The following is a 25,048-nucleotide window of genomic DNA, read 5'->3' as shown; positions in this document are numbered from 1 at the left end:
TTTTCAAATGGCATAGGTGTGCTCTCTGTAATCAGAGCAATCTCTTTGGGCTGCTTCGAAAGAGGGTTTTGTTGTTGCCATTTATACTGAGGTACAATAGCCAAGTACAGAATACATAATCTTTGCCCATATGGTAAATGTGTGCTGTTTATGATCTTGGGCAGGTTCTGCTGGTTTTAAACAGAGTTTTAATATTGTTCTGAACATTTTAGTCTATTTTAATTGGCCTTTGTGCTTTTCTCAATGTTTTGGCTACTTGTTAAAGTGTAAAAATTAGAGGGTGGTATCCAACTAAATCATGACTTAACTGGATATCAATCGTCCTTACATTTTAAACACAAATAAATGTATTTTAAAGTGGCAAGGATGTGTGTGCTGTTTTCCAATGTGCATAAAAATATAAGGCTGTCATCCTGCAGCTCACATTGGAGGGTAGCAGTGCTGCATCACAGGTCCGGATTTGCATGAAGTGAGGGTGGGAGAGGGAAGCAAAACAGAATGATCACAAACATTCACCCTCATCCTTAAAATACGATTTAGGCCAAACTTAACATTCTGTAGCTCCTGTCTGCTTTACCTCAACAATTAGTTCAAAAGCTCTTCTGCCAGCTTTTTATCTCCATTCTAGTTTACTTGGAGCACATTTCTTTTGTGCAAGCTGGACTTGTCCCCAAACATTCCCAGTGCCTACTAAAACTAAACTCACACTCCCAAGACCACTGTCTCATTCATACATTTAGACTCTACGGCTCTGCCTATCTGTCTGGTGCTGTTCATGGAATGGATAGCATTTCAAAGAAAGGTATCTTGAAGACCTGATTTTCAACCTTCTACGTCACAGCCTAAGTTTACTTCCAGGACCACATGACTACATTTCCCCACTTCATTGGTATCAATATGCACCACCATCCCTGACTCTTTCCTAACCCTATTTATCAGGCTATAGACAACGCATGGCATCCACAACCTTCACACCAGCTGGACAAGTCACCATATGGTCTGCATCCCCATCACAAACCCAGTGTCTATCCCACTCACTGCCCAGTGTATCCTCAGTGGAAGTGTGAATCTGACCTTATTTCTATTATTTATCTCTATAGAACTGTTATTCAGCTCAGTGATTCAGCTCAGTTCAGAGGCTGGCTGCATCTGGCTGTGCTCTGATGTCCATCGATCCCACCTTCGTCGCCAGTGTTAAGTTGTGGGTTGACATAGCAGACGACACAGCGATTTCTCCAAGTAGCTCTTTATTTTGTAAGCTGGAATAGAACTGACTGCAAACAGCTCAGCCGGCCTGCTTTTATAGGCAGCCGGCTGTCAACATTGTAGCAACAACAGCCCAGAGTTCCCGCCTAAAATAACTGACGTGGACCTGAGTGAAAACTATCTACAGACCTGAGTGAAAACTATATACAGTATCCCCCTGCTGGCCCAGGGTGAAACTTCACTACATAACAAGAACATTTGTAAACAATAAACCTGGGGTATGGTGTGAGCATATGATAGATGCGTGGCTGCATTTTCTTCACAAAAATGAAAACAAATGTGCCTGTTTATCTCTCTTCGTTTCACCTTGTTTGAAGACAACAACATTTCTAGAAACTGGCCAGAGGGACTATCCACTATAAGCAGTTTTTCATAATTATCTAAGGGCATGGAACTGGGGACGACGACGACCTTATTTAATAAGAAACTGTATTTGATGTCATCAGAGATAAAATGCCTTGAGTCACAGTGAACATTAGGCTTATGAGTTGTCGTCCCCGATCGCTCAGTACTGAGGTGCTGCTGTGGATGTGACTGTAGAGCACTTGGCATTCCCACATTTATTACTCTTAAATGAACATGTTATTGCTCTTAGGTAATGCAGCATCATGCATCACCATGGCATCAGTGCAAATCATTCTGATTCATTTGAGAATATAACAAATTAGCACAGACTAGCAGTCTAACCACAGACACTTACAGATTAATGGATGGAAGAAGAACTAGAAAAAAGTTAGTGCCTTTAATGACTTGCAAAGTTTTGATGTTTAATGGAGAAAAAATGTGAAAAAACCTTTGTGAGATACCAGATCCCAACAGCATAATATCCCTTTTCTCATTTGTTCAGCTTTCTCAACAACCAGATGAATCTTTTGATAAGTCCAGTCCAAAGACTGGTTCTGGTAAACAGAAAAATCTGATTAATGCAGAAGGATTTGGTGGACTATGATAATCAAGTATATGGGCCACAAGCCGGTGAATTGGATGGTTAGAACTCCATGCCCAGCAGGGGTTTCTATCACGGCCACCCTCAACAACGGTCACATGTGGATTGCCCTTTTGAAATTTAAGAGACTGTCATGATGCTGAATGACAGCCTGATCAAGAAAGAAAGAAAGAAAATATAAGATAAAAACACCGTACAAAGTGTTGTCTTAGACACATGTAAAATACCTTCATTATTTACTTCAAGGGCATGATAAATATTAGGCCCATAAGTTGGCTATTGTATGTAATCTACTTCTTCAGTTCTTGAATCTGTCAGAACTGCCAAATTAGTGTTTACATCAAGCAAAAACAGTAAGAATATCTGTATGAACAAAAGATTGCAAGACAAATCTGAATTTCTACTCCATTCATTCATCTTCCAGCTTAAGTCCTTGAGCTTCCTGTTATCTGAACTTGGCTCACCATCGAATCATAGAATTGTAGTGTTGGAAGGCAACCCCGAGGGTTATCTAATATAACCCCCTGCAGTGCAGGAATCTTAACTAAATCAAATATGACAGATGGCCATCCAACCTCTGTTTAAAAGCCTCCAATGAAGGAGAGTTCACCACTTCTCATGGAGGACCATCCCACTGTCTCTTCCTGTCATAAAGTTCTTCCTGATGTTTAGTCAAAATCTCCTTTCTTGTAACTGGTTTGGGTTCTAACCTCCAGAGCAGGAGAATATAAGCTTGCTCCATTTCCCATGTGACAGCACTTTAGATATTTTAAGATGGCTATCATATCTCCTCTCAGTCTCCTCTTTACCAGGCTAAACATACCCAATTCCCTCAGCTGTTCCTCATAAGGCTTGGTTTCCAGACACTTTATCATCCTGGTCGTTCTCCAACACAACCAACACTTGTCTCATTTCTTTGTGTTTTTCTTTCAAGGGAAGGGCATTATCTAAGTAGCAGGGCACATGTTCTGTGTTCAAAAGGTCACAGGTCCAGTCCCTGGCATTTCCAGGTGGGGCAGAGGAAGACTGGAACCCTAGAGAACCACTGCCAGTCAATGTAGACTGAGCTCAATGATCTGATTCAGTATAAGGCGGTTTTCTTTGTCTTTCCCTCCTTGTGCTTGCATTTAATTCTAGCTTTTGCATACAGCACCCATGTGTATGAACTTACAACTATTAAAATGTTTTGAACGCTCCCAGAGGCACAAAGCAAACTTGTACATTGTGCCCGGTCCTCCTCCGTAGCAAATACTACAGCATCAGACCTCCTTCACATCTGTTCCATCTTATGCTGCCATGCCTCTCCCACTTTTCCTGGCTGCTGTTGCCATCATGCTGTAGTTGCTATAGATATTAATATTAATGTTTTGCTCCTGTGTATTCTTTCACAAAACATGTATAGTGTTAGAGGCGTAACTTAGCTTTCATCTTCAGTGAGGCAATTTGCTTCTGAAACAGGTGATCTCTAGTGGTATCTATAATAGAAGCATACACAGTAATATTAGGATGAAAATGACTTTACAATTTTTACAAAAACCTTGTGGGATATAGGATGGTGATTATTCCCCTTTTGCAGATAGAAACATAATCCAAAGGATAATGACTTATCCAACAGGCAGTGCTCAGTAGGCCCATAGAATCATAGAAGTGTAGAGTTGGAAGAAATCATCTAGTCCAACCCTTTGCAATGCAGGAATATGCAGCTGTCCCATATGGGGATCAAACCTGCAACCTGGGCCTTATCAGCACCATGCTCTAACCAACTGAGCTAAGACTTCTGTTGAGCTGTTTGTGGACTGATTTCTCTTCCAAGTACTTGCTATTTTAACATGGAGTTTTTATAATGGGGTAATTTCTGTCTTTAGAACATGAATCGTCTCATAATACAGAAATAGTGGTGATAGTATATTCGAATTTTTTTTTTTTAAAAAAGTATTTCCCTTAGGCAGAAGAAATATCTTTAGAAATAGTGATGATAGTATATTCGGATTTTTTTTTAAGTACTTCCCTTAGGCAGAAGAAATATCTTTAGAATGTATGTATAAGCTAACCCAAGGCTTCTACATCCTTTCTTCATTTTCTCCACTATATTTCTCTGTTTTGTAGTTCCTCCCCTTCTGCAGATTCCATGAAATAGTGGGGGGTGGGGGGGATCTTTTACATTTTATTTTATTTTTTTATTAAAATGAAATCAGCCAACTTCTGTTTGTTGGCACCCCTGGATTGCTCTCGCTTAGATAAATTGGAAGCGGGGAAAGCTCCTAGTGGGTACAAAGAAGACTCCTGCAGATGGAGGCTGCATCTCATCCTGAGAAGGCTGGGGCTGACTACAAAAATAGCAAAGGCTTAAAAAGCAGTGCCATCATTAGTGTGTGTGTGTTGTATGGAGATATCAAGATCAAGAACGCTGCAAAGGGAAATGCCTTTCTTGCTAATTAGTAGAGTTCCCCTCCCCTTTATCCGCAGTGGGTGTTAATCACTAATAGCCTTTCTATAGCTGCATCTCTCATCAGGTGGCTCCCCCCCCCCCCCCGCACTCTACTCCAAAGCTTTGTGGATTCAGAGAGGAGAACAGTTGCATAGAAACTCTGAGAACTTAATATTTATGACAACAACATTTAAGAACATCTACATTTTCTCAGTTACCTGCATGTATCTGAGACATTACAATACCAGTTGGAGTTACAGAGTTCACATCTCAATTTGGTCAGTCAAAGGGTTACTCAACTTCAACGGTTTGCTTGCATCTATAGTTCGTATGGCCCTGCTTACTGTTCATGTATTCCAGATCTGTAAATATGCTGGCGATGGACCCCTGCCTTGTTCTTTCTTGTTTGTGCACATAATGGAGTTATACCAGAAGGTGTCTTGAAACTAGTCGAAAAAGGCTTTATCTTCATAAGCTCTTTTTGTGTGTGTGTTATTTGTATATTATTCACTTCCTTGACGTAAAACTTGATAGAAAAGGGCCACTCCTTTTTTTCTGGACGGACGCAGGGGTACGTGTACCCTTAAACATTTTGTGAATCTTTGTACTTTTGCCCATTTACTGTGTTTATTTTCCCCGATTTGGACTATAAAATGATGATTTTCTTGAGTCAAAATAAGAGTACCCCTAAACATTTTTTGAGGGGGGAAAGCACTGCATACCTTTATCTGTTTTTGCTCCCAGCAAACTTCTAAACTCCAAGGACCTCAGAGCTCATCCTGCCTGTGCCTTAAGACCTTCAGAGGAGGTTCTTTTCCACATAACCATTCCTGGGGAAGTGTGTTCATACACTGAGATGAGAAAGGGCCTCTCTCTGTAGTGATGCCCCATTGGTATAATACCCTCCCCTGAGAAAGCCATTTCCCTTCCCCAGGCAAATGGAGTTGCGGGCTGGACATGACCCCGCCCTGTGTGCTAGCCCCTGCGTCATAGGGAGTCCCTTCCGCGTAACGCCCTAGGTGGAACAATCCAGTTGGTTGGGGGCGTGGCATGCTCTGTGTGAGCAGTCCGCCAGCGGGAACTCGCCTCTTTTTCTGGTTCCCACTCATGCAGTTCTCCCACCATCCCTTCCTAAGATTAAGCTCTTAATCCTTTGACCTTGCTACGGACCTCGGTTGGTCGCCTGTTGAAGGGGCCTGGTAGGAATATTTTCTGCTCGGAAAATTGGCACCTCCTATTTCAAGGGTATTCTGTTAAAGGAATCCAGGGGGTGTGGCCCCATCTGAAGCCCTGGTGGGGGCTAGGGCCATGGCACAACCTCTGTTGGTGACCCTGGGGGAGTTCCTAGTTGATGTGCATCAACAGGGCTCCCCCTACTGGTGGTTAACCCTTCTGAGACTTCCTGCAGGCGGGCAGGAGTTAGATATAGTCGGTTCGGTTCCAATGCCTAAGCCAATATCACTCACATCCTGTAGCCAATAAAAATGTGGCCTTTTTTAGCCCATTAACCTAAAATAAAGTCGTGTCTTTATTCCAGCAAAGGGGAAGGGTTTGGGGCCTTGCCACACAAGGACACTTGTTATCCTTTCAGCATTGAGGGAAAGATTTACAACTGTTTGCTCAGGCATTTTCACTTTTGTTGTTGTTGTTGTAAGAGCTAATTTGTGATAGTTAGTCTGCTTTGCTGTTTTAACTGTTTTCTTTGTTTGGATTGGTTTTTATGTAATTCTGTGCAGTTTTTAATTTGTATCCCACTCTGGGATCTACTGAGATAAAGGGCGGTCCATAAATGCTTGTAATAACTAAATGAAGGATTCCCTAGAATCACAACAGCCTGTGAGACAACAACCTGGCACAGTCCTCAAAGCAGCATGATCATGTAATGAAAGCCCAACACCTGCTTTGACAATGGAAATGCAACTCTGGAAGGGATGTGTGATGTGGAGCAGAGTATACATCAAGGGAAGGGGATTTTGATTAACCCTTCCACTGCCTGTTGAATCATAGAATCATAGAATCATAGAGTTGGAAGAGACCACAAGGGCCATTGAGTCCAACCCGCTGCCAAGCAGGAAACACCATCAGAGCACTCCTGACATATGGTTGTCAAGCCTCTGCTTAAAGACCTCCAAAGAAGGAGACTCCACCACACTCCTTGGCAGCAAATTCCACTGTCGAACAGCTCTTACTGTCAGGAAGTTCTTCCTAATGTTTAGGTGGAATCTTCTTTCTTGTAGTTTGGAACCATTGCTCCGTGTCTGCTTCTCTGGAGCAGCAGAAAACAACCTTTCTCCTTCCTCTATGTGACATCCTTTTATATATGTGAACATGGCTATCATATCACCCCTTAACCTCCTCTTCTCCAGGCTAAACATGCCCAGCTCCCTTAGCCGTTCCTCATAAGGCATCGTTTCCAGGCCTTTGACCATTTTGGTTGCCCTCCTCTGGACACGTTCCAGTTTGTCAGTGTCCTTCTTGAACTGTGGTGCCCAGAACTGGACACAGTACTCCAGGTGAGGTCTGACCAGAGCAGAATACAGTGGCACTATTACTTCCCTTGATCTAGATGCTATACTCCTATTGATGCAGCCCAGAATTGCATTGGCTTTTTTAGCTGCCGCGCCACACTGTTGGCTCATGTCAAGTTTGTGGTCAACCAAGACTCCTAGATCCTTTTCACATGTACTGCTCTCAAGCCAGGTGTCACCCATCTTGTATTTGTGCCTCTCATTTTTTTTTTTTTGCCCAATACTTTACATTTCTCCCTGTTAAAATTCATCTTGTTTGTTTCGGCCCAGTTCTCTAATCTGTCAAGGTTGTTTTGAAGTGTGATCCTGTCCTCTGGGGTGTTAGCCACCCCTCCCAGTTTGGTGTCATCTGCAAATTTGATCAGGATGCCCTTGAGTCCATCATCCAAGTCGTTGATAAAGATGTTGAATAAGACCGGGCCCAAGACAGAACCCTGTGGCACCCCACTAGTCACTCTTCTCCAGGATGATGCTTCTCCACTCTTTCGCCACATGTACAGAAAATCTCTTCTCCATATTTCTTCCTCCCAAAGCAGCAGTCTTAGGCATCAAACACATGGCGATGAGCAATAGGCAATGGCATATTTGCCTCGCTGCTTTAACCAGCCTTGTAACTCTTGGCATGAATCATTCTGTAATGCTGAAACCACATAGATCTATAGGACTCTATTGTAAGACACTTAGGAAAAGTATTTCGGAGAAATGGGGCGATTTTTCTCCCAGCTGGAAAGAGTTGTTAATTTTTTATGTACTGAAAAACAAGGTCAATATTTTTGTAACACTTTAATTGCTTTTATAAAAGAAATGGACTAAACATAGCTCACAAGTGTTGTCTCGAATTATGTTTCCAATAGCAGCAGGAGAAACATAATTAAGATGTATGACTTTTGTAAATGGTTGGGAAGTATGAATGGGTTAAATAACAGACTAATTAATGTGGGGTGTTTTGTGGGGGAGGGTTAAGGCATTTTATTACTGTTTGTATATTCATTTAAATCAGCTTTCCTGTCAAGACATGTGAAATTACTCTGTAGGCAGATTTGGTGATTCAGTTTTGATTAATGTAACACTGCAAACGTCCATAGGATGAAACTGTGTGTGTCTGTGTGTTTTCTTGCGGACTAGAAAATGGGGTCTCAGCATATATCTAAACTTGTATTTTGGCAGCCTTTTAAAGGACACTGGCATTTCAGCACCTAATTGGCTTCATTATTTTTTTTTGTCCCAGATTTAAATGCTGTAATATGAAAGGGTACCTCTGTGCTGGACTTGAATATCCCTCTCTAATTACCCACCAGTTGCTGCCTTGTATTTTCAACATTTCTTTCACTCGGATACGAAGTTTCTCAATGGATCTAGTAATACTAATCATGGATTATAACCTTGTTTTTACAGGTGACCTGCAACTGTTTCAGCATTAGCAATGGAGAGATGCAGAATGTTGGTGTTGGCCTTTATCCCAGGTACTGTGGGCATTCCTTAACTCATAAGCAAAACCTCCAGGATTCTAGTTCTATTGCACAGAGATGCACTCAGTCCCAGGCTTCGGGGGGGGGGGGGGAGAAACAGGTACTGTAATGAATCAAGAAATTTTAGAAATGAAAACAATTCACAGGAAAATTCCACAGCTGCAGTTCCTCCCCCCCTGCCTTGGATAATTCAGCCGCATGGCACTGGAGCCTATTGAATTCCCAGCATTCAGAGTTGGGAAGGGAGCATCAGACAGAAGGTTATATCCAATGTTAATAATACTCAGAGTAGACCTATTGGAATTAGTAGACAGAACTAACCCAAGTCTATTAATTTCCGTGGGTCTGCTCTATGTAAAACTTAGTTGAACACAACCCATAATATTGTATATTTGAAGAAGACCCTTTCTACCACTAGAGGGAACTGAAATTAATGAGCACGCAACTTGCAGTACATTGAAGCAAACACCTCTTTGGCATTGGTTGATGGTAGGAAGGGGCATAAATGTCATCAGTGACCATTGGCCACAAGTGATGATGATGATTTTAATTCATTGCCTGCCCTTTACCTTGTTGTCCCAGAACGGGTTATAGCCATTTAAAATAGTTCAAAACAACTTACAATCTCAAAAATAGGGTGAGTCCTACAATATACATCCCAAGTGTCAAAAGCCAGGGAAAGGTGGCGACAACACCAAACTTTGTAAGTATCTCACTTGGAATTAAAACTTGCCTTGCTTTTAGTATTTGGCTGCGTAGATTCCATGTCTCCCAGCAGAGTGTGTAAACCAAGTACCCCACTTCCTTCTTGGTGTCTTCAGCACTGCAGCAGTAGCAGCCCAGGCACAAGAGAACCTGGGAAATGTAACTTTCCAATGTACCTGAGTTCTTGATGTGGATGTCAGGTGCCATGGAAACTACATTTGCCTCCCTTTGCACTGGGCCTAAAATACTGCTGACAAGCATTCAAGACACCAGGGAGGGAATGAGGAGTGGAGTCTTCTCTAGTCAAACTTCATATTTGCTCCTGGACACCTTTTCCTTTAAACCGATGTTGTTTTCCTTCCTTAGCATGTCTTTGCTGAACAACAGTTGTGATCCCAACTGTGTGATCGTATTTGAGGGTCCCCGGCTCCACCTCCGCTCCATCCGGGACATTGAGATGGGTGAAGAGGTAATTAGCTTGTTCTCTCTTCCGTCACAGACACCTGCAGCGGTTGCATCTCCTTAAATAACTTCCAGACTGCAGGGCCACCAGCTTTAACACTTTGATGATATATTGATGCTTCTTCCTATCTCGTAGCTATCAGGAAGATGATGATAAAGGGAATCTTCTCTTCACACTGTCTGGGTCTCATAATCATTACCTCTCATAAATCACTGGCAGTCTTGATGAATTCTTCTCCCTCCATTCCTCCTCTAGGCACTTCATTTTGTTTGTATTTGATTGCCTTTACCCTGATAAAAAACACTTACGATACTTCTGGGTGGAATGCTGCATTCACTAAATCATTGCAACAATAAGCATTTGTCAGATTGAAACCATGCTGAAGCAGTAAACCTTTCATTGGCAAGAAACCTTTCATTGGCAAGTAACAAGGCAGGGGTCGTTTCCTTGTTGGTTTTATTAAAAATGACTTGGAGAAATGCCCTTCCCAAATGATTTGTGTTTCTTATCAGAGAACTGTTTCACACCATTTTCTTTTTCAAATATGGGCATATCCTATGCATGCCCTCAGAAGATTGCTACTTGCAAAATAAAATCTGATTGAAATAAATAAATAAATTTTAAAAATTGTCCAGTAGCACCTTAGAGGCCAACCAAGTTTGTTCTGGGCATAAGCTTTAGTGTGCATGCGTATCTGAACCAATCTACCTGAATATAATATGGTGTTGAGTTCACAGACTTCATCTCTTGGGCTTGCTGTCTAATGCTGGATCTCAGCAAAGTTTATGGGTAGCTCCTTTTATCTGAGTCACAGTTTTAGTTGTTTATTCCAACAAAAGTCCAACTCCACTGTTGGTTGTTGTTGTACATTAAAACATCTCACTCAGTAGTAGTGATACAAGAATAAATAGCATTGGTGTTAAGGTTGCAGTAAAAATACTCGAAACATATGAGCTTGGAGCCAGACTAAATTAGCTGCACATAGTTCCCACTAAAATCAGTGGGACACTACTTAGTTAGGATTAACCTTTCACATTAATTCCAGTGGGGCCCAAATTAGCACAGATTGAACACAGGATTTTTAAGCATAGGATAGAACTATTACTCTTTAAAATTATGAAATGTCACAGCTAGGTTCAGTGGGGCCTTAAGTATGGATTGGGAAGGGAGAGTCCGTTCCAAAAGGGAGTCAGCTAAATTCCCTGTATTCTGAAGGACAATCACACATTACACAAATTACGCATACAAATTAGACATATAGTCCCAAGGCACATGCAGATTGTCCATGAAACCAAACTTCTCAATGACACTCTGCCTTTCTGTCCTTATCTATAAACTTGCTAAGAGTCTCTAAATCCAGTCTTTGGAAGATGCCATTGACTTTAATGACTAGGCAAAATTACCCAAATCTGGTCACAACTAGATTGACCTTTTTCTGAGTTATTTTCTCCTGTGGTTCCATCCAATGCAGCCCTCTTAGTCTGCAATCCTTTATCCGCTTACCTGAGAATAAGTCCCATTGAACTCTTGAGTAGACATGCCTACAATCACACAGTTAGTTAAAGGGAATCTCCTGGAAGTCACAGCAGTACAGTACTGCTAAAGGCAGAATCAGCAAGGATAAGAAGACAAGCTTAACATTCTTGTTCTGTGATGAAGCAATAGGACCCCTTTCTGGCCCATATATAACTGGGTTTAATATAAGGAAGACTGAAACCACTATAGAACAGCTGTAGTTATTTGACAGCCTGTCTGCTTCTAATTACAAGGCTACTTGAGTCTCAAATCTGATCCTAGTCACTCAGAAGCAATTATAACACCTCAACCTTGTTAGAGTGGGAGCTCCAGTTTTTATTTTTCTGCCATGTCTGGCTCCAAATGTTTTAACTCTTTCTGTGTTTGGAAAGAGAGAGAAAAGGGAAAAATACAAAGTTGGGAACAAAAAGCAGAAATCCCTAATGGCCTGCCTGCAGACCATTGTGACTCATTCATGAATAAATTCAACTTCTTGCTACATTTAAAAGAAATCAAATATTTAGTTGGCTCCTGTTCTAAAGATTCCGTAACTCTGAGTTAAGCAATCTCAATGTTTCACTTACATTTGAATTGCCATTCAGCCTTGGCTCTGCTCGAACCAATTCTGCTGCTCCCTTGGGGTGGCTATCTAATTCTATGCACTCTATAAATCTTCATGTTCAGCATATAGTATTCATATAATAACCAGGGCACCAGGCACAGGTATTTCAAACCTATCTGCACTGAATTAAAGCCTATTAGCCAATGCTTGTCACATTTCATATCTTTAAATGAATACTCTTCTTCAGTTATCAGAACAGACAGTCTTGCAGAGTAAGTTCACCATCCAACCACCTTTGATTAACCCTCCACTAACAAGAAAAAATGCTGGGGGTTTTTTTTTTAATAAAACCTGCAGCTGGGACTGGGAGAACAGTATTTTCTATGAATAGATATTCCCTTTTTGGTAACACAGTGAATAATATTTTACAAATTGATAATGTATTAAGGAATCCCAATATGTTTTATGGATGATACAGCTTCCTGAACACATTAATGTCCGCACCATCAAAAATATAATTGGATATCTCTTATGCTTTTGATCACTACCAAAAAATAACTTGTACAGGTTAGAATCCCACCAAAATAAGCTTTGAGTAAGAATAAAAATGATGAATGAAGCACAGTGTGCCCCCTTCAAAGCAGTTAAGGAGTTGTTAAGCATCCTTGAATCTATGGCTGCAGAATCTATGGCTGCTATTCAGAAGACTTCTTTCTTTTCTTCTTCTTTGGCCATCACTTGTAGCTGAGTAAGAGTCACTTATGGACTCACTGTTAAGACCGTTTTCATGGAAGACAAATGGTCTTAATAGTGAGTCTATAAGTGATTGTGGAGTACAATTCTGGATCTACATGTCCTTCCATACTGGGAACATACAGTAGGTTCCTGGGCAGGAGTTGATCATGATGAGAGTTTGCCAAACGTGCCTTCCTCTTAGCTCATATCTCCTTTTTGCCCTGAGTTTCTGCTTCTTCAAAGTCCACCACACCTTTGGTAAAGGCTGTTTTCCAGTTGAAGCGCTCGCAAGCCAGTGTTTCCCAGTTATCAGTGCTTATACTACATTTTTTTAGATTTGCCTTGAGAGCATCTTTAAACCTCTTTTGTTGGTCACTGGTATTTCGCTTTCCATTCTTAAGTTGGGAACAGAGTAGTTGCTTTGGAAGATGATAACCAGGCACCCAAACAACATGACCTGTTCAACGAAGTTGATGTTGGAAGAATCATTGCTTTGACACTGGTGATCTTTGCTTCTTCTAGTACACTGGCATTAGTTCGCCTATTTTCCCAAGTTATGTGTTAAATTTTTAAGACATGGTTGATGGAATCATTCTAGGAGTTGGAGATGGCGTTTATAAGTGGTCCATGTTTCACAAGCGTACAGTAAAGTTGGTAGTACAATAGCTTTATAAACGAGCATTTTGTGAATGTAATGATAAACTAGGTTATCATTTGAATAAGCCCCAGGCTCATACGCTCCCCCTCTCAGAAACTTTTGCTTCTCTTGTTAATTAACCCCAGTTTTGCATTACAGTGGACCCTCTGGATATGAATGTAATTCATTTCAGGGGTCCATACATACCCTGAAAAATTCGCAAGTAGAGGTGCCGCTTCTGCACACACATGTGGCGTGATATAGCGCTTCTGCACATGCGTGTGTGGCGAAACCAGGTGAAATACACTTCCGGGTTTGCCTCGTTTGCAACCCGAAAGTTACATTACCCAAAGGTCACGTAACCTGAGAGTCCACTGTATATCCAAACTCAGACAACCTGTGGTTAGTCTTTAAAAAATGTAAAGGACCCCTGACAGTTAAGTCCAGTCACGGACAACTCTGGGGTCGCGGTACTCATCTGGCTTTACAGGCTGAGGGAGCTGGTGTTTGTCCGCAGACAGTTTTTCCTCTGGCGAAACCAGAGCAGTGTACGGAAATGCCGTTTACCTTCCCGCCGGAGCGGTACCTATTTATCTGCAGTCGTACCTCGGGTTACCGTTGTGGGGATTCGAACAGCTGACCTTCTGATCAGCAAGCCCAAGAGGCACAGTGGTTTAGACCCATGCCACCCGCGTCCCCTGTGGTTAGTCTTAGCTATGGCCTATTGAAACAAACCAGCATCAGGACTTAGTCTACCAAATTGGCTTGTTTCAGTCAGAGTTTAAGGTTCAGACATAACACTAAACTGGGGTTTATTTGAAAGCAGAAGTAAAAGCTCTGTACCTCTTCCATGTGCCAGAGCCAGAGTAAGAGCCAAATGGAGCTCATCCATGATATTTGCATCAAACATTTCTTCTATGGGCAGGGTGAGGAACAGTGGGATTCCTCCCATTTTATTCTCACAACTGATCCTGTGTGGTTGGTTAGGTTGTCATTCATGGATGTATCTGTTGTCATTCATAGATGATTGCATGATACTTTAAACTTAGGATCCCTCCTATTTTAGCAGTGGACAATATGCAATCTTTTGTCAAATTACCACAGAATTTCCCCTGCTTTGTTGTCTGTAGCTCACCATCAGCTATATTGAAACAATGATGCCTACTCCTGATCGTCAGCAGCACCTGAAGCGCCAATATTGTTTTGAATGTGACTGCCCTATGTGCCATTCACAAAGCAAGGTGAGTTGTTTGAGCCCACTTCTGGGCAGCACAATAGATACACAGTTTCATGCCTTTCTGATGGTGGCCTCGGGGTCTAACTGCAAATGGCCTTTGTCCTTGTATCTGCTTTTATTCTGAAAAAATACCCATATGAATGAAAGAATAGCAATAAATAAGTATCAGTTCAAAGGATGAGACTATGGGTGGACTCTTCTGCTGACTTTTAGGGGCTGGCGTTTCTTATCGCCTTTACGAAATAAAGAAATGAACAGATTTTTATTTTGTCCAACATATCCAAAACAAGAGGAATTGTAATTTATGCTAATCCAAAGTTAGATCCGAAATTATTATTTAAGGATGAAGAAGGCAGAATTATAGGAGTGCAAATAATATATGAAAGAGAGAAAATAATTGTAATAGGAATCTACACCCCAAATTGAAAGAAAGGTAGAATTTTACAAATTACTGGAGGAAAGATTATTGGATTGTAGTAATGAAAATATAGCACTACTAGGCAATTTCAATAGAGTAACCTCATTAGAACTAGATAGGACAGCAAGAGAGAAAGAATAAAAAAGAAAAGACTACCACAGACCTCCTTTCAGGTGGTGGAGAATCTGAATTTAAACGATGTTTGGAAACTTAAACACCCGAACGAGAAGTAATCCATGCACTTCTCAGAGGCAAAACAATCAGCAGGGAGAATAGATGGAATATGGCTGTCAAATAATTTAATATTGAAAAAACAAAGAAAAAAACCCCCCACAGAAATACAACCAAGATTAATTTCAGACCATAACCCAGTTACTCTAGAATTAAGAAACAGCAGGAGAACGAGATGGAGATGGAGAATGAAGGAAAATATCTTGAATGATGGAAAAATATTTTTAAAAGCACAAGACTTTAAAAGAATTTTTTGAAGTAAACAAAAATCAGGAAATGGACATCAGGGTGATTTGGGACGCAAGCAAGGCTTTTATGTGAGGCTTCCGTACCCAACAAAATGCTATCCAGAAGAAAATTAGAAAGAATAAAATGGAGCAAATTAGAAAAGAGATAAATATAAATGAGAAAGAACTAGCCAAAAACCCAAAGAATGAGACTGCAAAGCAAAGCAGTTATAAATACAAAGAAGGCAGATGAAGCCGCAGTGAAGTGGTGAGAAGTCACTCGTGAAGAAATACGGATTCTGTCTGGTCTATATATGTACACAGTATATGTAAAAAAAGAAAAGAAAGGACTGAATATGTATATGAATAACCAATGAAAAATCTAATAAAAAGCATTTTGAAAAAAGAAAAAGAAAAGAAATCCACATATTTGGAACTCCAGCCCTTGGAGTTACTCACATTACATTCATTAAGGCTTGTCACAAGGTATATTTTCCACTAATGAAAAGTAAACAGTGCTCTAATTCTTCCTATAGACTCTTCTGCATAGGCTTACGGTTCCACTTTCCTTGCTTTTCTTCTCTCTCTTTTTACAGAAGAAAATTTAATTTGTCTAGTGATAGTCCCTTGCAAGCTATCTTGCAGGCTTTGGTAATGCTGCTTTATCAAGAAAAAATTAAGGGCCACATGCCCAGTACCGTCATTAGTGGAGCCCCTCAGACGAGTTCTAATCTGAAGTTCTTCTGTTTTTCATTTGGTAACTGTTTTTTAAATTTTAAAATCATTCCTAGACTGCTTTTCATTTCAAGGCAAAATCTCAAGGCTGTATACAACTGTAAAAAAAGAATCCACAACCCAACAGCCATATGCTTCTTGGTAGAATAGCACCATAAAATAGCATATTGAAACATCGGCAGCATAATCCAGAGGCAATAGAAATACACCTCATTGGTCAAGAAATGTCTGTGCATCCACCATTGGCAAAACCATAGCAGAGGGGAAGACATTCCATAATGTTGGCATCACCACTGAGGAGGCCTGTGGCTTCATTGTTGCAAGAAAAAGCGTCAGCTTGCGGCACAATTAACAGGGCATCTTCAAAAGGTCTTAGTGACCTAGCAGGTCTACATGGGAGAAGATGTTCCTTCTGATAACCTGACCCCAAGTTGTTTAGGGCTTTATATATTAATAACAAGACCTTAAATGCCACTTGGTAGCAAACTGGCAGCCAGTTTAGACCTGTCAGTACACGTGTTATGTACATATAGCTAGGCTCTCCACTCGACAGCCTGGCCACTGCATTCTGCACCCACTTTTAAACTACCTTCAAGGGCAGCCCCATCCAGAGCACATTACAGTAATCCGTCCTTAAAGGCAACCCCTATTATCTCCGTGAATTTATTCCTATAACATGAATTTACTCAACCAAAGAATATTGACAGCATACAGGAATTCCTGGTAAAATGCTATAACCTATATTTTTCCCCCCAGGCAGAATCCCTTTACAGTTTTTTTCTGGCTTTTAAAATCTGTGGTCAGACCTAACTCCCTTGTGTTCATCTCTGTTTTTCCCTCTGTGTGCAACTACTGAGCTGTATTGATACAATTACAGTGATTTCTTTTTTACAAACTGTTACTCCATAGGCCACAGATTTCCTAAAGCTGTCAGTTATTCTCTCAGTATGCAATATGTTGGGCCTGAACGCTCTTCTTTACAGTGATATCAGATTTATTTTCCTCCTTCACTGGCTCCTGGCCAGTCCTTGTGCTGAATAATTTTATGAGTGAGTGCACACTTGTGGCTATTGAAAAATCAGTTTGTAACCAATTTCCTATCACAGCTGTTTTCTGATAATTATCAAAAGACGATTAGTGCTTTTTTATTTGTTTCACATGTAATTACTATCCAAGGCATGTTTTGGAGGAGTTTTGTGCAAGCAATCTATGTTAAAGTACAGTATTGTTTGATTAAGTATTTTAAGGTATAATTATTTGCGCAAAGTGATTAACCTGAGAGCACCATAGCTTATTTAGCTATAGCTGTATTTGCAGCACAATCTGAGGCATGCTCACTTAGCATGTCCCACTAGGGTTGCATTCAGACAGCACTTTATTCAATTTTCATGATGGTTCCTTCTCTGATAATATCCAAGTTTTATGTGATCTTTCACATGACATAAATGCTGTGTCTGAAAATCTAGTAGGATCTAATGAAAGTTTAGAGTTCCATGTGGATTTTCAAATCCAATTAGCAGATATAGGGAGAAGATGCAAGACCAGATATTTGCTCACAACTGTAATTATTATTATTACTATTATTATTATTATTATTATTTATTTCTACCCCGCCCATCTGGTTGGGTTTCCCCAGCCACTCTGGGCAGCTTCTAACAAAACACTAAAATACAATAACCTATTAAACATTAAAAGCTTCCCTAAACAGGGCTGCCTTCAGATGTCTTCTAAAAGTTTGGTAGTTATTTTTCTCATTGACATCTGGTGGGGAGGGCGTTCCACAGGGCGGGTGCCACTACCAAGAAGGCCCTCTGCCTGGTTCCCTGTAACTTGGTTTCTCACAGCAAGGGAACCACCAGAAGGCCCTCGGCGCTGGACCTCAGTATCTGGGCAGAACAATAGAGGTGGAGACGCTCCTTCAGTGGAGACTAGCAAGGAGGTGATGAGACAGCAGTGCTTACCCAGTGTCCCATCACTGGTGACACTGCAGCTTACTAAGACGGCGAGGGGCTCAGTCAGTGCAGTGCAAACGCCCCAGCAGGAACATCAAATTAGCTGTGGCAGTACATTTGTGTCATGGCAACCTAGAATCTTAGAGTTGGAAGGGACCCAAGGGTCATCTGGTCCAGCCCCCTGCAATGCAGGAATCTCAGCTAAAGCATCCATGACAGATAACCATCCAACCTCTGTGTAAAAACCTCCAGAATCCAACATAACTGCTGTCTTGTCCCTTTGCCTCTCAATAAGTTACGGCATTGCCAGCGATGGGAGATCAGGTAAGCACCCCTGCCCCACTGACTGCTCCCACAACTACTCCAACTAAGAAACAGCCCAGATGGGTAAGGATGGGCTGACGAGAAGCTGCAAGTTTCTAGTCTCTTCACCTCACAAGAAGTCATGGAAAGGGCAGGATGCAGAGCGAGGAAGGATAAGGAACCGGTGGGGAATTGTAAGCTGCATTGTCTGCTTTCCCCCATGATGAGCAGGGCTTCCTTGGACTGATGGGAAGACAGGGAAGGTGTGCAGCCTGTGCTTCTGAAGGAAGAAAGCAGCAGCAGCTGCCCTATACTCTGCAGAGTGTGGGACCCTGGAAACGGTGGCAGTTGATGTATGTGAAAATGGGAGGGAACAGAGTTATGAATGGAGATATATGTAGCTAGTATGGACAGGAGAAAGAATGATCTGTTCATCCTCATAATTACAGCCATACCTTGGATTACAGACAGCTCAGGTTGCGTTTTTTTCGGGTTACGGACCCGCCGAAACCCGGAAGTACCAGAATGGGTTACTTCTGGGTTTCGGCAGTCATGCATGCGCAGAAGTGCTAAATCGCTCTTTGCGCATGCGCAGAAGTGCCAAATCGCAATCTGTGTGTGCACAGGCGCACCGCTGCAGGTTGTGAACCTGCAGCGTCCACTGTACCAATGAAAGCAAGTGGTGTGATCCAATAAGCACCGCACAGTTCTCATTGTTGTATAGGGATGTTTGAAAACATGCAGAATGGTGCAGATTATAGGGAATGTACCTCAGTCTGTGCCACTTGGCCCAAATTGTTGCTTGGGGCCTGGTGTTCATAGAATTGTAGAATTGGAAGGGATCCTGAGAATCATCTTATCGAACTCCCTGCATGCAGCATAGTGGAATATCCACTCAGCTGGATAGGTTAGTTGGTTAGAGTGCGGTGCTGATAATGCCAAGGTTGCAGGTTTGATCCCTGTATGGGATAGCTATGCTGCTGCTGCTGCTGCTGCTGCTGTTTTATGTATTTATTTATACCCCACCCTTTTCCCTGATGAAACAGAAGGTGGCCATCTATATCCAAAGGACCCCATGAGTCACTCACTTTCAGTGGCGGTAGCTGTCACATAGTTACACCAAACACAGTGGCCTATTCCGGTCACAGGAACCTATGCCAGTGGGGTGAGGTGCGAACAGACCTTCTTTTCTGAAACAGTCTCCCCTCCCCCTGAAATTTCCATATATTTGCTTAGCATTTTAAGAATGTCTCCTACCAAAAAGTATTGCTGCTGAATTTCTGTATCAGGTATCCCTTTATAGTAAAATTAATGCAAAACCAACACCGTTGCAATGATACTCATAAAATTTAAATGCTAGATTTAACAGCACCTCCCACGTGTTTGGATAAGTTCTTTGTTTACTTGTTTACATTTTACCAGCCCAGAAATTTCAGGTTAAATCTAATGTTTTAAAAATATTTTTGTAATTATTAGTTTGTCCATCCAGCAGCGCCCCTCCTAAAATCCCATACGTTAAATAGTAGGTTGTCATATTTTGCCTTCGTAGCACTGCAACTGAAGAGAAATTCTACAAGAGGTTTATTTTCCCCTAGAACTCTCACTACTAACATACCTTACAAATAGCATTAGGAAAAAATTACAGATGCTAAGCTGGCAAAGGAATACTTTGTTTTGTCTTCAGGTAAGTATTAAATGCCTACATTCTACAAGCATTACCTCCACAGAGAAAATTATGGTATCGTCTTTCATAGAATGTATAAGTCATCAGCATCAATTTAGAAATCTACCCCTTGAATATCTGCTATTCCTATTTGAGATAATGAGCCACTATATCAACAAACTCATATGTTGTTGTTTTTTTAAAAAAAAGACCTGTCACATTTTGTAATGTCTGGCAGTCTAGTTCACGAGTGCAAAATTAATAAAGCACGGTAGTCTCCTGTGAGCGCTGCAAAATTCTGCACATGGTCTTCTTTGAGAGCCTTTTTTAGTGGAAAATGTGTGGATTACAGCTTTAGTATCACCCATTTCAGCCATATCTTTAAGGTTATTACTTCTGTATTCAAAACTGAAAAACTAACAGAAGCTCTATACTTGCTAGCAATCAGCTTTTGCTCCTGTAGTATCCTTGGTTTGTGGTATTGTTTGGTACATACATTGGTACAGGTAATATTTCATGATGTAGAAAAAAATGCATGCTCATAAGCTGAAACCCTAGCATTGATCTACCTTGAATTAGTGCATTAATTTGCAATGTTGAGATTACATTATATGAGTGGCAAATATTTTAAACAGGGACTGCTCAGAAGCTGGTCAAGGCACTGAAGATTTAGAACAGTGGTTCCCAACCATTTTTTGGCCATGCCCACCTAAGCATCTCTAAAATCCTGATGCCCCCCACTCCCCATGCCTATTTATTTATTTATTTATTTATTTATTTATTTATTTAGTGACCTCCTATTCACGTGAAGGAAGCCTAAAAGGCCATCCACTGTTAATAACTCATTCTTGAATTGCTCCCCTTAAAAATTGAATTGCCCCCTTGTGGGGGGTGCGCCCCACATTGGGAATCACAGATTTTTTAACAATTTCTGGGGAAGTCTGATGGGACCATGTGTCACCCATCCTGAAAAGTTCTGCACTGGCTGCCAGTGAGGTACTGATCCCAATTCAGGGTGCTAGTACTGGTGCCCAAAGCCCAATTTGGGATCCAAGTAGCTAAGGGAGTAATTCCCCATCATCAACCATCTTAGGCCCTATGACTGAGAGATTAATTGAGAGCCACTGCTGTGATTGAGAGCCAGGTTAGCATGTCAGACCAGGACCTGGGAGACAAGATTTCAAATTCTCACTTGGCCATGAAGCTCACTAGACGACCCTGGGCCAGTAGAGGCCTCTCGGCCTATCTTTCTGTTGTTGTTGTTTAGTCGTTTAGTCGTGTCCGACTCTTCGTGACCCCATGGACCAGAGCACGCTAGGCACTTCTGTCTTCCACTGCCTCCTGCAGTTTAGTCAAAACCTACGGTACCTTTCTACCCAACTATAAAAACTTTCAAAACAGAAATTTCTTCAATCTTCTCCAGAAATTACAGACAGTGGGCAGTTGTTCTATCTCCACAGGGGTGTAATTCTGCGATGACATGGATTCATCTGGCCGTTGCAGACAGCCAAGCTGGTTTTGTTGTTAAATTTCAAGAGACCTCATTGCCTTATATGTATTTCAGAGTAGCCAAGGGTAGATGCAATATTGTATTTTAGTCAGAAATGTCACTAAAAGCACAGGAATCATGTCTAAGTTCTGGTTTTAATGGCCAGCTTGCCCCTTCAGCTTCCGGTTTCTAGGATTTACCCTGGTCAGCATCAAGTGCAGACCGAATGGCAGGCTTTGACAAATGAGACTGAGACCCCAGTGGTTATTTACCTCTCTTGGTTGCTGTAAGGCTCTTTTCTCTGAGGGAGCTGTTCATAATATTTATGAACACGTCGGAGTGGGTTGTGATGCCATGGGGTCGCAGAAAATAAAGCAGAGTTCACACAAATGAATGGGAACTCTGAGAAGTCTGCCAGAAATGTAGATTCAGAGACTACTGGAAGGGGAAACTGGCATTAATATGGCATGACAATTTGGCAGGCTTAGTATGTTGAATTGCTGAAACAGGATTGGAATACAACACTCTCCTGAGAGTCCAGCCTTGTAGTCATCTGAGAGGAACAGAATCTCATTACTCACAAAGCCAGGAGCCTAGAAAGAAATGTAAACCTTTTGGTAGATAATTTAAGCAGACTTTTTTCTCTGCCAGAAGGACAAAATGTTAACTATTTGGGGCCAATTCCATCACACAATTACTTTCCAGCTTTGTTGTTCTGTTTTCTGTCTACAGGCTTGCAAGGGAATAAATGCATATGAATCTACATCAGATAGCATCAGCTATTTCCACAAAATTAGTGTCTCAAAGTAGCACAAATTCTCCATTGTCCCATGTAGCAGCCAAAATACCTTCATCAGGCCTCAGGTACCTGTGAGGCTCAGACCAGTGGCGTGACTGGAATTTGGTGGCTGGGCAGTGGAAACAAGCCCTAACACTTTATCATATGCTAGCTTGGGGTGTCCATTATGCCAAAATGTAGCAACAGTTCATTATGCTGGAATTACAGCACTGGCTGTAGTTCAGTTGTAGAGTACATCTACTGCATGCAAAAGGCCTCGGGTTCAATCTCTTGAGATATCCAGGTAGGGCTGGAAAGGGTTGGGAAAGATGTCTAGCTGAAACCCAGGAGAGCCATTTGTCAGTGCTGAGACAGTACTGAGCTAGATGGACGAATCGTCTTCCTCTATACAAAGCAGCTTTTCTGTGTAAGTTGGCATAGAAGCCTCATTGATTTCAGAGAAACCAAACTCCCAGAAACACATGCACAGGATTGATGGCAGACTTAAATCCTGCATTGTGACACGTCTTGAACATGAACAAAATTTAATAATGCACTATAGTAGAGAAGGGGACGACAGAGGATGAGATGGTTGGACAGTGTTCTTGAAGCTACTAGCATGAGTTTGACTAAACTGTGGGAGGCAGTGGAGGACAGGAGTGCCTGGCGTGCTCTGGTCCATGGGGTCACGAAGAGTCGGACACGACTAAACGACTAAACAACAACAACATAATGATTTCATAAAATGTATAATATACCATAGAAATTTCTATCATAGAAAATATAATTTTAACCACAAAGCAGACTACACATCCTGTAGATCAGTATGGCTAATCGTACCATAAATAGCTGCACACCTTTAATATATATGTTCCATTTGTTTCTTCTGATTAATTAGGTTTGTGCTGAAGCCAGCAGGTACACATCTCTCCCTTCACATGGTCACTAAACATTGATGTTTCATGGGGAAAGGAATTAGGAGCCAAAAGAAAGCAGGTCCTCAGCAAATGGCTACCCCCCACCCCTTTTTGTTAGGTTCTTTAAAATTCCTTATGACCTTGTCCACGGTTTTCCATTTCTGGAAGGAACACAAAATTGAAGAGAGATACTATGATCTGGTCATGCCACATACAGCAGCAGGTTAGTATTTATAGCTTGTAGCAACACTTCATTTAGAAATGGAAAAGGTTATTCTCACCACTTAGCAATTATAGATGCTGACACAAAGAGATCAAGCAACTAGCTTCAGAACACACACACACACACACACACACACACACACAACCTGGATCTTTCAGAATTCTTTCATTTTAACATTTGAGGCACATTGTAGTCTCAGTTTTCACTAAAACCTTGGCCATGGTGATTTTATAAATGAGAACTTGCAAGTATTCAGGAAATATAATAGACATAGCACAAGCATCACTTTAGGACAGCTAAGAGTTCATTCCCGCAGTTTGACCAAACTGCGGGAGGCAGTGGAGGACAGAGGTGCCTGGCGTTCTCTGGTCCATGGGGTCACGAAGAGTCGGACACGACTAAACGACTAAACAACAACAAAGAGTTCATTCCAAGAACTGCTTCTCTCAGCATCTTTGGGCTGATGTCCACTTGTGTTTACATACACAGGAAGTCAAATTCCTGATGAAATAGCTTTGTCAAGTCAAATCCAAACATTATCACTTTATGTGTTGTATGTTCCACTCATGACCAGATCATGACATGATGCTGACTTTTTACTTGTTTAAAATCCTGACTGAAGGACACCTGCTGATTCAGCTTCTATTGTAACAATGTGAATCAACAACCACTTATTTATTTGTAGGAGAAAAATGAGTAAGCTGAGCTCTCGCCATGTACTTAGCTAATTAACATGGGAAGTCATGTATGGAAGGTAGTGTGAAAATGATGAGCTTTAATCTAAAGGGGAAACAAAGCATGGTCGAGCTGCAGCGCTGTTCAGAATGAAATACAACCCATTTGGCTATGTAAATATTTTGGTAGAAGTATCAGACTTGAGATATGACTCAATTACATAAAGGTTATTAGAACAGTGAGAAATACATAGTTAGCATTTTCCTGGTTTGGCTGATTAGCTGAACACAGCTTACACAATAGACCAGCTCAATAGTCTGTTCAGATTGCTGTGAATGTTGCTTAAAAATGAATATTAAAACAATGAACAATGAATTTATTTTTACAGTTTTGTAATCTGTTCCCATCTGTAGGGAAGCTAAGGAAGAAGGATAGGGTATATGCAAATGTACTAAAATTAGGGGCGCTGGTGTGTGCACGTGCAGTGGCAGAATAAGATACATTTTGAAGTCAGCAGACAAATTCTGTTTAAGTGTAGCCTTTTAAATAATACAGCAAAGAAAATTAAAATACTCTGGGTTTGCCATCTGATTCGTCATTATTAAATAGATCACGTGCTTTGCAATCTTGCATCAAGTATCTCACACAAATTGTGGGAGAGCTGGGGTAAGTTTACAGTCCAATGTGTCTAAAATGATCACAGGTCCTGTGGGTGAGGATTCAAAGAGGACTCTCTGTGAAACTTTGAAAAAAAAGCCACTTCTAAACTGTCCTTCATTTATACATCAAATTACACAAGGTGCTTGAAAAGGCCTACACCTTTGTAATATTTTCTTCATTTTGTGGTAGATGTTATGTCTTGCAGCTTATGAGAGGTATACTCTTCTTTGTTCAGACGCGTCTTCTGCAGGTTAGCAGTGTGTGTGAGTGAAAGTAAGTTCTGAAA

At 41.2% G+C, this 25,048-nt stretch overlaps 1 protein-coding gene across 9 annotated transcripts in view; it reads left to right on the top strand.

The window, feature by feature from the left end:
- The window catches only part of SMYD3 (SET and MYND domain containing 3), a gene marked incomplete at its 5' end in the record, with an annotated part of 364,396 nt that overhangs the window by 273,144 nt on the left and 66,204 nt on the right, over positions 1-25,048 (top strand). For all 9 annotated transcript variants that reach the window (XR_014562537.1, XR_014562538.1, XR_014562539.1 and 6 more), the window contains 3 exons: positions 8,564-8,631; positions 9,709-9,811; positions 14,385-14,495. Coding sequence is in view for 4 of the 9 variants with exons in the window: in XM_083732615.1 (XP_083588741.1) it covers positions 8,564-8,631; positions 9,709-9,811; positions 14,385-14,495 (282 nt within the window). The remainder of the gene's footprint in view (positions 1-8,563; positions 8,632-9,708; positions 9,812-14,384; positions 14,496-25,048) is intronic.

This window comes from Podarcis gaigeae, assembly GCF_964106915.1.
Source record: "Podarcis gaigeae genome assembly, chromosome: 3".
NCBI lineage: Eukaryota > Metazoa > Chordata > Lepidosauria > Squamata > Lacertidae > Podarcis > Podarcis gaigeae.
This window is presented reverse-complemented; position numbering and strand designations above follow the sequence as displayed.